Raw genomic sequence first — 15,313 nt, 5'->3', positions numbered from 1 at the left:
TGGAAGGCATTAAACCATATTAACTTACGAGTACAGCCTTTGAAAAAAGGGCACTCGTCAGACAAAAATTGGTCTGGCAAGCCCTGGCCAGAAGTTTGCATTAAGGAGCAAGCTGCTGGTGCTTTACCTGTATTCCAGCATGCTGTTTATGACATCACTACTCTGTAAATATGTCACAGACCAGCAATTTCCACGGAAACAGTAAACAGTGGCCTCAGGCCAACTAGCTATTAAATGCCACCTCCTCTACCCTGATGAAACAACAAAATCAATTTCATGTGCAAAGAAAGTTTTGAGTTTGTGGTTTCTGTTAAAAGCCATTAGTAGAACAACAGTGTTAGACGCAGACAATTTATCTGTGCATAGTTGTGCTGCATCCTCTTAGCAGGGAATTAGTACATGGCTATTTTAAAGGTGCTAGCCAAATATTGACCTGGGTGAAATATTTCAGTCATACAACAGTTATACAAAGGCTCCATCTAAACAAAGATATGTAAATATTTAAGGCAGGAAGGAAAGAATGTTACCTTGAGTTATCAACCAAACCAAATAACAAAAGCGGTGTCATTAATTATCCTTTGGAGCCAGTTTTTAGGTCTAAAATTCAGCATTCTACTCAGGAAGCATTGCCTGGGGACAATCAGAGTAGATATGGATGCTACCAGAAGACTGTTCTAGATCAAGCTATCAAACTTTTCTCAGAAGAAAGAGGCATACATCTGAAGAGATTCCTACAAGAAAAGAATCAGACACACGGTGCTTCAAAAGCCAGACTTGCTGCCTTCAATTTAATTTTAATTAATTTAATTTAATAAAAACATTTCTACCACGTCCTTTGCACAAGCCTCAATGGTACCTTGAGACTAGTAAACCATTAGGCACTTTTTTGTTTCCCTACAGCCGCATGGATGGGCACATAGGAAGATGTATGTCTGTGTTGGCCATTAAAGAGAAGCCTTTCGTAAACAAAAGGAGGGAGATAGAGCACTCGGCGGTTGCTTCAGGAGCTGCTTAATTCCTCTTCAACCAGACAGTAGGTGGCAGCAGAGGAAAGCTGGAGGCAATCTGAACAGCAGCAGATTTGGCTTTTGACATCTGGATTCCTGTTTCCTTGCTACTGTTGCACACACTTTTCTTGATTTTGACTACTGTTCTGCTAATTCTCAGAGCATGTATAACTGTCAATGAGGTATATTTTGGGTTAAATATCAATAGCATCTAAATACAATGGTATACAACTATAAGATGAGATTCTACTGCCTGAAGATGGTGCTTTAATCTTTTGAGGGTATCTCCCCTCCAAGCACTAGATGCATCACCATCCTATTTGGTGTCATTTAGCTTTTTTTAAGACATTGGGAGGGGGGTGTTATAGTCGTATTTCATTGTTTAACATTATATATTATGGTACTAAGTAATTTTGTTTTGATTTTGTTTGCTGATATTGTATATCTGTATTTGAACCTGTATTTGCTTTACTCTAGTATTGTATCTATACAGATTTTGTATTTTTTGCCTTATTGTAAGCCATCCAGAGAGCCCTATGGCCTATGGGGCAGCATACAAATGTAATAAATAAAATTACAAAAATGATAGCTGTTGTCACAAAAATGATATCTTTTACATTTATGTTAACATTTACATGTACTTTTGCTATCTGGATTAGCTTTCAGATCCCTGAATTTGGGTCTGTGGGTCACCACATTCCTTTGCCAGCTTCCTCCATTTCCCCTTAATGTGATTGGCTCTTTCCTTCTCCAGTTTCTTTCCATAAATGGGGTGGAAACCAAGCCCCATTATTCTTTGCATGCTTTCAGACTCATATCCAGGCTCCTGGCTTGTGGCCTTAGATGCCCAACTGCTGAGAAGCATGATGCCCCCAACTGACACTCATTGCTCTCTCCTTTCAACTGTAGTTGAAGCATCATAGTCTTCTCTTCCATTTCTTGTCACATTGTTTCAAATTATTTTAACTTCTAATTCTTGCAATCTGAATTTGTTAGTATGCAAAATTGCTTAATTTTGATTTGTTACTCTAACTGTAGAAATCTTTTCCGTTATTCTTCATTATTATTTTGCAATAAACAATGAGAGCTAGTGTGGTATAGTGGTTAAGAGTATGAGACTGGGAGTCAGGTGACCTGGTTTCTAGGTCTGCTTGGCCATGGAGCCAACTGGGTGACTTTGGGCCAGTCACAGACTCTCAGTCCAACCTACCTCACACAGTAGTTGTTGGGGGATAAGACTGAGAGCAGCAGCAGGAGGAGAATGATGTAAGATGGTCTGAGTTTGTTGTAAGAAAAAAGCAGGATATACATTTAATAATACTATACACAAATACAGTCATATAATTTATATCCACAATAATGCAGTTAATGTGATCAGTTGTTAACTAGTCTGTTTCAAAGCTATTAAAACCTAGTAGACCAGAAATCATGGTGATCAAGTGGAAGTTCATCCATTTCATCAGCCTTGGAATACACCAAAGAATGGATACCAGATTCTAAGAAAATCATCCCTCTTTATTTCACCTCCAGCCAAATAAAATGGGTAGTCAGTTTTTCCATAAAAGCCACTGCCCACATCCTATCTACATATTTCTTAAATACCTTTCTAAAACCTTGCAATCTCAGCTTTTGCAGCTTCCAGAACTATTATCAACAGTTCTTTACAATTTAGTCTTTCATTCTCCCCAGTAAGCAATGAGAAAGAGAATCAAGTTTCATTAGGGTTTATTGTTTGGCATGTTAGCTTATTCAACCATTCTATTACTTCATGCCAAAAGGGTTTGATTTTTGGACAAAATAACCATATATGTTCAAGTGAACCCCTTAAACCATAGTTTCTCCAACACAAACCTTGTAATTGGTTATTAATATTATGTAATTTTATGGGGCATACATGCCATCCATGAACTGTCTTTTAACCATAATATTTTATTAAATGTGGAACTGCCAATCCAGTGCTGTAACTGTAGAAATCAAAATAAAAAGTAATGGTAGGGTAGGAGCATTGGAAAGAGATTTGAGAAGTTCTCCTTAGAGTGACAACATTCTAGAGAAGGGTCTGAATGCACTCTCTGCCTGATTATGGATATAAACTTAACCTTCCAGGCAGGGGTGAATCTGTGGCCAGGTAAAACTGTGTTCCAATTTGTTCCCCACATTCAGTGGTGGAGTGGAGTCAGGGTTTGCAGAGATGAAGCATCAACACTTTTTTTGCAGGTTGGGGGAGGTATTTTCTGAGCAAATGTTTATTGCTTCCTGTTATAATGAAAAGAATTTTGGGGTGTTTTGGCTGGGCAACTAAGACCCATTAGCTTTACAAAAGACCTGTTCCTGGTGAAATTAAAACTGCTAGAAATGCTTGGGGATTTGGCTACAAGGACTGTCATGATGAATTACATTTGAAGATTTACCACTATATCACCCTTCCAGGCCATCAGACAATCTCTTACCCCATACTCTGCTAAGTGGCATTGAGTTGAAGGAAGTGTGCAACAGCTCCTAGTTGATTTGCAGTGGCTGGTAAATAGCTCCAGAACAGACATGTTCTTCTAAGTAGCCTCACTACCTGATTTCCCAAGGCCAAAACTAAACTTTTCCAGGACATATACTGTGCTCAGACCACACAGTTTTGGGAAGACTTTTGCCTGGCACTCCTTTTAAGGAAAAATAAACTGGCTGAAATTTTGCATTTATTTTGATATTTCTTATGATTTCTGAATTTAGTCAAAGACATCATTATATCATTCCAAGTGACTTCTCAGTCAGCTACGCTGTTGAGAATTACACAAAATGATGATTAAAAATATTATTCTTTCATTGAATAAAAAATAAAATATTATTTCATTAAATAGTAATAAAATTTATTTTTTGCCCCCCAGGCCAAAAGTATGGTGCTCATCCATCAATGCCATATTCATTTGGTAGCTCAACTCTTCAACAAGCATTTGGGTGAAGATTTGGTACAGCTCAAGTGAATAAAAAGTTTCTCCTAACAAAACAGTTCTTGCTAGAGTTAATGAAAGCTGAAAAATAAACTATTTCTCTATCAATATTCAGATATGTTAAAGAAAACAATTTAGAAGTTAATTCTGTACACGATTACTCTGCAATAAATCCTACAGTTGGACCTACTCCTACATAAGTGTGTAGGACTGCAGCCTCAGACTGTTCTTATTCAAGATGTTACAGTCAGATGTCTGACTGAACTCAAATATTTATTTATTTATTTATTTATTATTTATTAAATGGGACATTCTAGGGGAAGGGAAGGGAGGTATCCAGGTCCACCAGCATACAGTGCTCTCTTGGAGGCACTCCAGCCTCCTCCCCTTCCCATCTAAAGTCCTCTCTAGTTGACCTGCAGCACAGAAGGCGTAGGAAGGCAAAGGCTCCATGCTGCTTCCCTCCATAAGATGCCCGCAATCCTCCCCACTAGACTGCATCCTCAGTATATATGCATATTAAATTAATATTAAAAGCAATGATGCAGACAGACAGACAGATCCTATGCTTGTACTAAACTGTTGGCTGCTAGGCATGGCTAAAATGATGCTATGCCTTGACCCTCAGGCCTGTGAGCCAAATCCAGCCTCTGGAGCTCCCCAGATGGCCATGCACTCATTTCCTGGCCACAGTCTATTGGGCAGTTTTCCAACTCACGTTAGATGTGCATCACTATTGCATGACAGCTACAAGCATTTTGGAAAAGAATGATAGGGAAACCACTCTGCATAGTACAGCAAGGTCACAGAAAGTAATACAAATAAGTTCTTAGCAGCTCAGAACAGAGCAATGCAATGGGAAGAATAAAACATAAAAACACAACACACCACTTATCTTTCGGGAATCTTGATCACAATGCATTTTAGATGCAAATGTAGGATGCAGAGCGGGGACCAAGATTTCCCCTTTCAAAAAGGGGCTCGCACACAAAGGAGAGATTCATGATAAGGCCCTTTTTACTTAGTCATAATGCTTCCCTTTCTTCAGTCTTTACATCATACCACACAACCGCACCTATACAACCCAGGATTGAAGACACCCTATCCAGAGCCATAGAACAGAGAGCTTTGGGTATTGGGCAGTACAGCATTAAATAAATAGCAGATTTTGCACAACAGAGGATCTTATCCCTGGTTATTATGCATATAACTTGACTGAGTTCTACTTCAGGTAGCAAAAGTCTTGGCCTGGCCCTGTATATGTACAAATGCATAAGAACACACCTGAGACAGAATAAATTTATTTATTTATTTACAGTATTTCTACCCCATCCTTAACAGCATCTCAGCAGAGTTTACAACATAATTAAACAATAAACGAACAAACAGAAGAGATACAACCAACATAATGATAATGAAACCGTTTAACAGAGTGATTCCCACATAGACCAGCAATGTTTCAGGTAGCTGTCCTACTCATGCTCTAGAATGCTACTAGCTTTGTTCAACTGTCTTCATCCCATTCAATCTTCCTTAAATATTTTTATTTTCTTTTGCAACAGGTGTCTCACCAGAATCACTATTCATTTCTCATAGCCACAAAACCACTTGTACTGGTGTATATATTAGGATGAGAAGCCAAGAAACTTCTAATGCTGACTGAGATGCAAATACTTTTCCCCAGTGAAGCCATCATATTTTATCCTACGAGATAACTGGAGCTTTAAAAAGAAATTCTAAAATCCGTGGAAAAGTGCAAAGGGTAGGAATGGGAGGGGTGAGAATGGGCTAAAGATTCAAAGGAGAGATTCCCATCTTTTTCAAGAACCAGAGGCTGAACAGGTTTTTTGGGAGGTGGGCATCTTTATTCAGAGCTACTTCTCATGAGAGACGGATTGAGGCAGTGATTCTTAACACATCCTAACCTTATTCAATATAAATAAATGAAAATAACTTCACTGACATAGATGATCACCTATCCAGCAAAAAAAGCGAATTGAAAAAAATGTCTTGCCAGAAAGGAGGACATAAACCAAAGGCTGTATTATGCCTTGACAGGTTGGATTCTCACATTGCGGAACATTAAATACAAGGCTGCATCCAATGGACGTCCCGTTCATTTCAATGGGTCTACTGCAAGTTGAAGTAACGCGGGATACAACTTTTTTCTCCGTCGGTCTATTCGAGAAAAATTGTTCCCTTTCAATTCTACAGACCGTATTAACCGGTCCTAACACGGCCTCCTCCTCGAGTCTATACAGCCCTCGCCTAATAGGCCTACAAGCAGAGAACTGAACGCACCTCCTATTAATACGTCCCATTCCCCGCCCAACAGGAGTAGGCGGCGCTGACGCGCATCCTCTGCTCAAACCTGTCAGCACCAGAAATAAAGCAGCGCGCGCGCACCCACACAGCCCCTCTGGTCCTCCCTCCCTTCTCAAAACGCACGTCTGACGCAATCACGCCGGTTCTTGTCCTGCTGACCAGTCATTGCCAGCTTTACATCCAAGCCTTTGCTCTGCTAGTGAGAAGCCATCTGCAATTCGCAGTCAGGCACGAGACGTCCCGCCCTTTCCTCTGTTCCCGGCGCAGCGCAAGGAGGGAGGGAAGAGAGGGGCCGCTTGGAAGTTAAGATGGCGGTGCGTGTGAGAGTGGGGTGCTGACCGAACCCTTTTCCCGCCGTCGCCGCGAGCTCCCCGTGTCCTTTGCCGCCCCGCCTTATCTCTTTCCTTGCGCGGAGCGAAGGCTCCCGAGTGTGACCGAGACACCCATCGACACCCTGAAGGAGTCACCAAGCCCCCCCTCGTCCGTCCTTCTTGCTACCCTCCCTCCACCTCCTCCATTTCCTCCTTGTGCTCCCGGCCCGCCTCCCTCGAGGGAGGGAGAGCGAAACATGACATCGATCCACTTCGTGGTACACCCGCTCCCGGGCACCGAGGACCAGCTCAATGACCGGTGAGGAGGGAGGGGAGGCTAGTCACCCCCCCATGGGAGGGGTGGAAATCAAGAAGAGAGGGAGGAGCCCCCCGTGCGTGAGGGGAGGAGCCCCGTGTGTTTTGGGTGACGAGAGTGAAGGGCTGGAGGGGGATCTTGGAGGGCGACCCTTCCGGGCGTCTAGACTGAAATTTACCTGCCCGCCTCAATGATAGCTCAGATGAGGATCGCCGCGTGGATGTAAGTGCTGGAGCCGCTTCGGGGTGAGAGGTGCAGGCAGCGCGATGCACGTTTATTTAGGCGCAGATTTCCTTGGATTTAGTCATTCAGGGTACATATAGGAAGGGACCGGGTGGAAACGTGTTAATTGGCTTTTGTGTCAGGATTTGCAAAGAATGGAGTGAATCTGACCCTTCAGTCCTTCTCACCAACGTTAAGACTGCAGTCCTAAACCTATTTTGGGGTAGATATGCATAAGTTGATCTTGACTCGAGCGCTTCCATGCGCTTTTGAGGAGCGGCAATGTTGGTACCACACGCTGAAGGTTTCATTTCCTGGACTGTTACAAAGGGTTATCCAAATTTGCATGGTCAGAAGGCGACATTTTTGCTCTAAAAGTCGCGAATCATGGCTGTCTTAAATGAAGAAAGTAAAGGGGGAGCAATGTAAATGCAAGTTAGTGATGGGAAAAGGTAATGTAAATTAGTACATTTGTTGTATCAGTTGTTTATTTAAGTGGGAAACCCTTTATAGATTTTACTGGAGTAGACAGTCTCGGAATTGATAAATGTATTATCCTGGGCATTTAATGGAAAGCTGAAAGGGCTGGATATGAGATTTCTTTTAATATTCAACTTTCTGTAGTAGAGCCCCTGAATATTTTTGGTACAATGGACATGTAGGCTATATCTTTTTATGAAATAAATGCATACACAGAGAGATGTTCTTTTTTCAAGGGGACTCTGAGATCTTCATTGTAGTTGTATATAGTCCAAGCCTTTGTTGGTATTGTGCAGCACAATCCAGTGCATATTTACTTGGAAGCAAATCCCACTGTGTTCAGTTGCATTTATTCCCTAATGAGTTTGCATGGATTGCAGAGTCAACAATTTGTCTAGGAAGAAGATGGCTGGGAAAGGTGTCAGTAGAAAGAAAGTGAAATGCTTAATACTGAGTGGGCATTGAATGGTTGCATGAGCATCACTTCTGATAGCATCTTGTATATACTTGAACCTAGAGAGGGGTTGCAGCTTGCAATTTCTTGGTTGGGTGTGGTTTCTTCCTCTTGAATGACCCGGTGACACATTTTACACTGCAGCGAGTATCATGTGCTGAGAGGAGTACCTCAGAGATTGGCTATAGCCTCAGCAATGTCTATGAATGTGGCATGCAGTTTTAAAATATTATTGCAGGAAGGTGCAGGTAAGACATTGATAATATAAGGGAAGGCTATCAGCCTCTTCATGTAGCTACTCATACAGTCATATCATCAGAATGTTCATTCAGAAATTAGTTATTAGATTTAGTGGGATTTTCTTCCTAATAGATATGGCTATGATTACAGCAGTCAAACTTGTCATTTTGGGCTATATTTGTGGATTTTTATTATTTTGTGCAATAGGTAATATAAGTATTTTTCTAAATGTTTTCTATTTTTCTTACTATACTATTGAAGGATTCTCTGTTTTTTTAAACCATCATTTCCAAAACAATATTCTTAATAGTTTTCCTTCAAATCAAGCATATTGTAAATGGTAAAAAAAAGTTTTACTTAGCAATAGGTATTACTTAAAATTCCACTGAAACATTGCTCATGAATGTCAGCAGTCTACTATGACAATTTTCTTATGGTGGTCGATCAACCTTTGCACTGGTGGATTATGCTTGCTCGTTTCATGAACTTTTTGATTCGTTTGTTGCAGAGAAGCTCAGGACAGCATGCATGGTTCACTCTGTTCCCCGTTTTTTCCTCACATGAACACAGTGTGTTATAGGTTAGGCTGGAAGAGAGTGACTGGCTCAAGGTCACAGTGAGTTTCATGTGTGAGTGGTGGTGTGAAGTAGAGCCACTCGAGTCCTACTTTAACACTCTAACCACTGTAACACCATGTGACTTCAAAATTGTTCCCACCAGTTTATGATTAAAATCTGACTCCTGCAATATTAGGTTATGTTTAGATGCTCATTTTACTGCTGTCTGAGGGGAGAAAAGTATCCTGAGCTCTTCAAACTTGAGAAACAGTTGGGTAGTAAATGTTTTACCTTTTGGGTAGATTCTCTAAAATAAAAAGATCTTTAGTGTCTTTTTGATTTAGAATGCTTTGCCATAGCATGTGTGACTTGTAATCATGATGGCTTAAAAGTGGAAATCTGGACTAGGAATTTAACCCTGAAAAAGATGCGTTATTGACAAACTTGTATCCCTCAGTCAAATAGTTTCTCTCCCTAGATAACATGCAGTTATCCTGTTGCACTGTTACAACACTATATTTTTCTCACACTATCAGTGGTAGCCAACAATGATATGGGGCAGTGTCAAGAAAATGCATGATTTTCCAACATAAGTGATACTGTACATAATGGCAGAGTGATATCCATCTTTGTACAAGAAGCTGATTTTGGCAATATCCCTGAACTTCTCATCATGTATAGTTCTGGCCATACCTTCCCCAAATCCTTTGTCAGTGTTTGAAAGATGCTTCGCTTGGTCAGGGTGTTCTGGAAACCTTCATCCTCAACCTGGTGCCCTCCAGATGTTTGGGACTATAAATCCTAGCATTTATGTCTATTGGTCATGCTTGCTGTGGCTGATGGGAATCACAGTTCCAAACATCTGGAGGGTGTTAGGTCGAGGAAGGTTGCTGTAGACATTTTCTTCCCACTGAAATCAGTGGAACTTGAATTGTAACAAACTTGTCAGCTGTTAGTCTGGTTCCAGAGGTATGTACTTTGTTGAAATCCTATGGAGATATAAAAGTCTGGAGATTGTGTCAGTCTGTTACATCTAGAGACAAGGACAAACAATTCCCTGTTGTTCAAATGTTTTTAAAGAATAATAAGTATATGGAATATGGGCCTTCTCTGAACTTTGAAGGGTCAATGCAAAGAATATGGTCCACATTTTGCATTAATTTTTAATGTTACAGAATTTTTCCTTACTCCCATTGAAATGAATGGAGGCTGCATAACATAAGTAATTATTATAGTTGGGGTGCAGTGAATCCTAATATGTCATTTGTACAGATTGGGTTTTAATTTGCTTCACTGTTTACTCCTTCAAGGAATGTAAATATAATATATAAGCATTTGCTCTTCTTAGGGAGAGTCACCTGAAAAAAAGTTACTTGTAGCTTTGATACAGTGTATTTTGGCTGTAGTGTCCTGAACTGGTCCCTCCTTTCCTACCCTCTGGTTCCAAAATATTAAACAATCCCTTGAAAATGCAGTTCTTTTATTGAGCTTCCACAGATAACAGAACAATGCATTTTTAAAAATTGGCCTTAAAAGAAGAAAAATAGAGTGAGTAATTCTTCATGGAAAAAGTATCAGTTCTCATGGAAAAAGTATCAGTTCTCTAGCTGAAATTCATGAGTCTGAAAGAATGGCTAGATATGTGTTAAATTACACTTGTACGAGAGTCTGTGTAGGTTTCTGCATATCACCTGTTTTCATTCCTCAGAATCCCCTTTGGTACTGTGGTTTGGAAGATTCCTACTCTTCAAGTTTATCTCATGACCAGTCCTCAGCCTTTTGCCTTAACAAAATTTCCTTCTGAGAATTTTGTGGTTTGTCAACATTTTTATTTAATTATGATACTTAGATTTGAGCAGAACTCTTTAAGTATTATGTATCTTTGCTGTATTTGAAGCCTTTGATCTAATAAGTTCGACAAATTTTAACTGGCTTTGATGGCCAACTAAATATTTGTAGTTGCTAGAATCTAGTCCCTTAACCAAGGATCAATGTTTTTCCTTGACCTTGGTCAGAGATAGTCATAATTCTTGGAAGCTGGGGGATGGATTGTTCTTGGTATCAGGCAGCACAGAACTAAGCCCTAGACCTCCTCTAGTGAAAACTAGAGAAAAAGACAGTGGCTTATTTTGATACTACACTTTTCTGAGAAGTTTGAAGCACTGTGGACCTTGGCAGGCATTCTGGAGACAGGGACTGCCCCAAGAGCTTTGTCATAATCACAGTGTTGGGAAGAAAACTGGGCCTTGTCACTTGCTAGAGGATTGTGGGACATTTTTTGTTGGATAAAAAAAATTGGACACCTGGATTTGAAGTTTCTTTTGATGCAGTACAAGTAGTTCCCAGGTTACGAAGGAGTTTTGTTCCTGAGAAAATGAAAATTTGTCTTTAAGACACATAGCCAGCTCTCCACAATTGTGGGAATTAGGGGTGCAGGATCCCTGTGAAAGTGGAAAAACTTGTAATTTAGAGGAAGGATATAATCTTCTTACCAGGGCATTTTTAAAACTTTTTTTTGCAATACCTGTTAACTGCTTCACAATATTTTTATGCCATGTAAAGCAGGTATTTGACAGGTGTTTTGAATATAACAACTTGAACATTTTGCAAGGGCTTTTCCTGGAAGTGCACACTTAGGATCAGAAAGTGGGGAAAGTGACACAAAGGGATTATGTGTTATCCTAGTCTTTGTTGAAGATTCATAGATTCCTTTGTTGTCTTCAAGCCAGGCCCCCTTCTTCTGATTATTGTTTGGTTTTATATCAAAATGAGTGTCAAAACAGAAATATCAGTTGTTCAAAGTTTTGTCAAAATATATGATGTTACTAGTCTGTTTTGTCTATGGCACAGGAATGCTGATAGGACCTCTGTGATGCTGGCTTTTTTCCTGGGTAGAAGAGGGCACCTACATTTTTATAAATGTATACAGTTTTTTTCTAGGTACTTACTTGTTGGGTCCTGAAAAGTGTACCCTTTTTGTGTATTTTAAGAGATAGCCTTGCAATCAGTTGAATGTTATCTTAGTTGCTTTTCCCATTTTTCCCTACAATGCATAAGCATATAAAACTAGGCAGTGCAAATACTTATTACTGAATTCATTTTTCAAGTAAAATATTGGTAACAACAAAAAATATGAATTTGCTTGGCTTGTAAAATGTGAATGCGACTGGTAAAAACACTTTAGGAAAAAAATAGTTGGTTTAGTCCAGTTTATTGCAGGTATAACAGTCTGGTGGGATCCCCAAGTTGTATAACAGAATCCTGTTTTTCCCTCTTTTCCTGCAGTTTGCATGGAGAGACCTAATAATATGCATTTTCTGAAAAAAAGAAAAAATGTACATAGAATCTTTTTCATCAGAACATTTTCTGTTGCCTTGGATAATGATCTTATTTAGCATGTTCATTTTACATATATTTTGTGAACAGCAATGACATTCTTTGTCCCACTACACCAGAAATATTTGATGTGAAAAATTGGAGCATACTTGATGCAATTTTAAAGTTACGTAGAAATTTTTATTGAAAATAGTTGCCAAAATGTAAAGAAAATAGTATGTACTTTCCTTGTATTGTTTGCATTTAAGACAAAAGTGAAGGTATCAATAAATGTTGACACACATGTATAGCAGCTCAAAGATACGCTGGCAACTACACACCTATTTCAACAGAATTTGACTGTCTCCCCATTCAGATTACAGGCAGCCTTGGCCATGAGCAAGTTCTGTTACTGAGGAAAGGGAAATTCGTCTTTTAAGTCAAAATTTTATATAAATTAAATCACGTATAGTCATCCTTCCACATTTACAAGGGTTGAGGTTCAGGACTCCTGTGAAAATGGAATAATCACAAATATCTTTAGGCCCCTCCCTGCCCAAACTCACCAGTGTCTTCTCCTTGCAGCAAGGAAATGTCAGAGAGATTTTGCTCTCTGGATAGGTGGGGCAGGAGGCATGCTTTGGAGGCTTTCCTCTCTCGCCTTTCACTTCTCTCTCTATGGTGATTTTCTGCAATAATTTTTTAAAATTAATAGGCTTTATGTTTATAACTTGGGGACTACCTGTATTGGGTGCCTTCATTTTCACAGTGGTTATATATTAGTTCCATTTCACAATGAGAAAAATATGTATTTCGATGACATGCATGTAATCTCTATCATACTATGGATAATCATCTGAAAAACATTTACAACTTTGAAGCTGCTAAGCTTTCCTAATTAATATTACATTTGCAGTTGGCGTCTATTTTTTGTTACAAATGAACTTTCACATTTTTTGTAGGAAAGTAAAACACTAGAGCATGATCTCGTTAAGAAACACCAAACACTGGAGAAACCTAATCAGGGTGTTATGAGAAATATTAAGTATACATAAACTTCACATCTCCCCCATTAGCTGGCCCTTCATTCTGTTGAATGCAAGGTCAGACGTTCTTTCCTTTGCTGGCTGACTTGCAAATGACTGGACATGAATATGGGAGGCACCCATATGAATAAATTTTGCCACTGCTGATTCTTTCATAGCTACTGAGTTCTTTCCTTGATACTTAATTCCTAGAAGAACATAAACTGGTTTCTTTTCTTTTAGCATAGCAAAACCTTCTTAGTAGCATAGCTGAATGTTGCAGACAGTTTTTAGCTGTTGCTTTTCTAAAAGACTGTAGTGCTGTAGAAGTATTTCAGATCTGGCAAACAATTTTTATTCTAAGGTTGTTCTGCAAGCTCTTTGAATTCCATTCAGAAACTCATAAGGTAACTTTTTCCTCACTTGGGCACTGAAATGTTTCTCGAGTGCAGCAGCTTCATCATTTGTTTTCTGGCTCTTGTAATGTGGAAGGCCTGCATGGATGTTGATGCCTTCTTTTTAGAGTTGTTCTAAAAGTATATATTTTTCAACTTTCAAAACTCTTGACTTGGGCATCACTGTATCCATGTGTTGTAACCTCATAAAAGGTTTCTTCTACAGGAAAAACATTTTGCATTAATTCTTTATGATTTCCTTGTTACTCATCCTGTAAGTTGCATTGTTGACAATTGCGTCATTCTTCCATCTTTCTGCTCTTCTTAATCTCTGAGGTATGTGAATTGTTGAATACTTCTCTTACTCATTGTTGAGTTGATTCAGGTAGATGCAATCCTTTTGTCCAAGATTATCAGTGCTAGGCAGTGAGCTATATAGTGGATATGCAATGCTGCAGCAAGGAAGACCTGTTAGTCACTTGTATTTAATGGCTTACCAGCTACTAGGAAACGAAAGTTGCCAAGTGCAACATATTGTAGTTATGCACCTTATTTTTCTCTGAAAAAATGAAATGAAATGAATTATCCTTATTTATTTATTTATTTATTTATTTATTTATTTATTTATTTATTTAGGAGGCTTCTATGCCGCCCCATTTGCCGAAGCCTCGGGGCGGCTCACAATCATAAATAAACTTCAAAATAGAATAATATAAATTAACAATATAAATTAAGTCACCCTGGCCAAAGAATAAAATGAATAAATAGTATTAACAGTTAAAATGACATTTGAATAAAAAGGTCTTTGCCTGGCGCCGAAAAACAAATAACGACAGCGCCAGGCGGACCTCTCTGGGGAGTGCATTCCATAGATTGGGCGCCACCGCAGAGAAAGCCCTCCGAGTACTCACCCTCCTAATTTCCTTCACAGAGGGTTCCCGGAGAAGGGCCTCTCCCGCAGATCTCAAGGGGCGGGTGGGCATATATGGACGTAAGCGCTCCTTCAGGTAACCAGGACCCACACCGTTAAGGGCTTTATAGGTCATCACCAACACCTTGAATTGGGCCCGGACTTCAATGGGAAGCCAGTGGAGCTGACGGAGGACTGGAGTCATGTGAACACAACGCCCAGTCCCTGTCAGCAGCCTGGCAGCTCTATTTTGAACCAATTGAAGTATCCGGACCGTCTTCAAGGGTAGCCCCACGTAGAGCGCGTTACAGAAGTCAAGTCGGGAAGTCACCAACGTGTGTGTCACTGTCGCCAGGCAGTGACCTATGTTAACTTATGTTAATTGAAACATTATGTAATGACAACCCTGGAAGAATTCTAAAAAGGATAGGCTAGACATTCATATGGTAGGCATGTCATGAGTGGAGCTGGCTGGAGCGGGAGGTCAGACTAGATGACCTGGGAGACCCCTTCTGACTTGATATGTTTCTGTGTTTATAATTTTTGCACACCATTCTATATCTAGGCAAATTCAGGGGCAATGAACAATAAAAAGCCAAACAGATAAATAAACTGTATGTGTGCAGGGTTGAGAAGATGGACAAAACGGGAGAAAGACTATGTACAATTCAGTCACATATACTTGGATTTAGTTATAGCATGGTATGTTAGCTAAGAGTTTTTGACAAAATCTTCAAGAAAAAAAATCTTTAGGAGAAATTTGAAGGATGTAAAATTAGTTCTGGGAAACAGTTCCCAGTATAAGGAGCAGGAA

General features: G+C 39.6%; 1 protein-coding gene across 5 annotated transcripts in view; it reads left to right on the top strand.

The window, feature by feature from the left end:
- Nucleotides 1–6,561: 6,561 nt before the first annotated feature.
- The window catches only part of UBR5 (ubiquitin protein ligase E3 component n-recognin 5), an 80,402-nt gene continuing 71,650 nt past the window's right edge, over nucleotides 6,562–15,313 (top strand). For all 5 annotated transcript variants that reach the window (XM_044421741.1, XM_044421740.1, XM_044421738.1 and 2 more), the window contains exon 1: nucleotides 6,562–6,904. In XM_044421741.1, the coding sequence (XP_044277676.1) occupies nucleotides 6,843–6,904 (62 nt within the window). In that variant the 5' untranslated portion in view covers nucleotides 6,562–6,842. The remainder of the gene's footprint in view (nucleotides 6,905–15,313) is intronic.

This window comes from Varanus komodoensis, unplaced genomic scaffold (assembly GCF_004798865.1).
Source record: "Varanus komodoensis strain SLA01 unplaced genomic scaffold, ASM479886v1 scaffold12, whole genome shotgun sequence".
Taxonomy (NCBI): Eukaryota; Metazoa; Chordata; class Lepidosauria; order Squamata; family Varanidae; genus Varanus; species Varanus komodoensis.
Note: the sequence above shows the minus strand (reverse complement) of the source record. Positions and strands in the feature narration are given on the sequence as shown.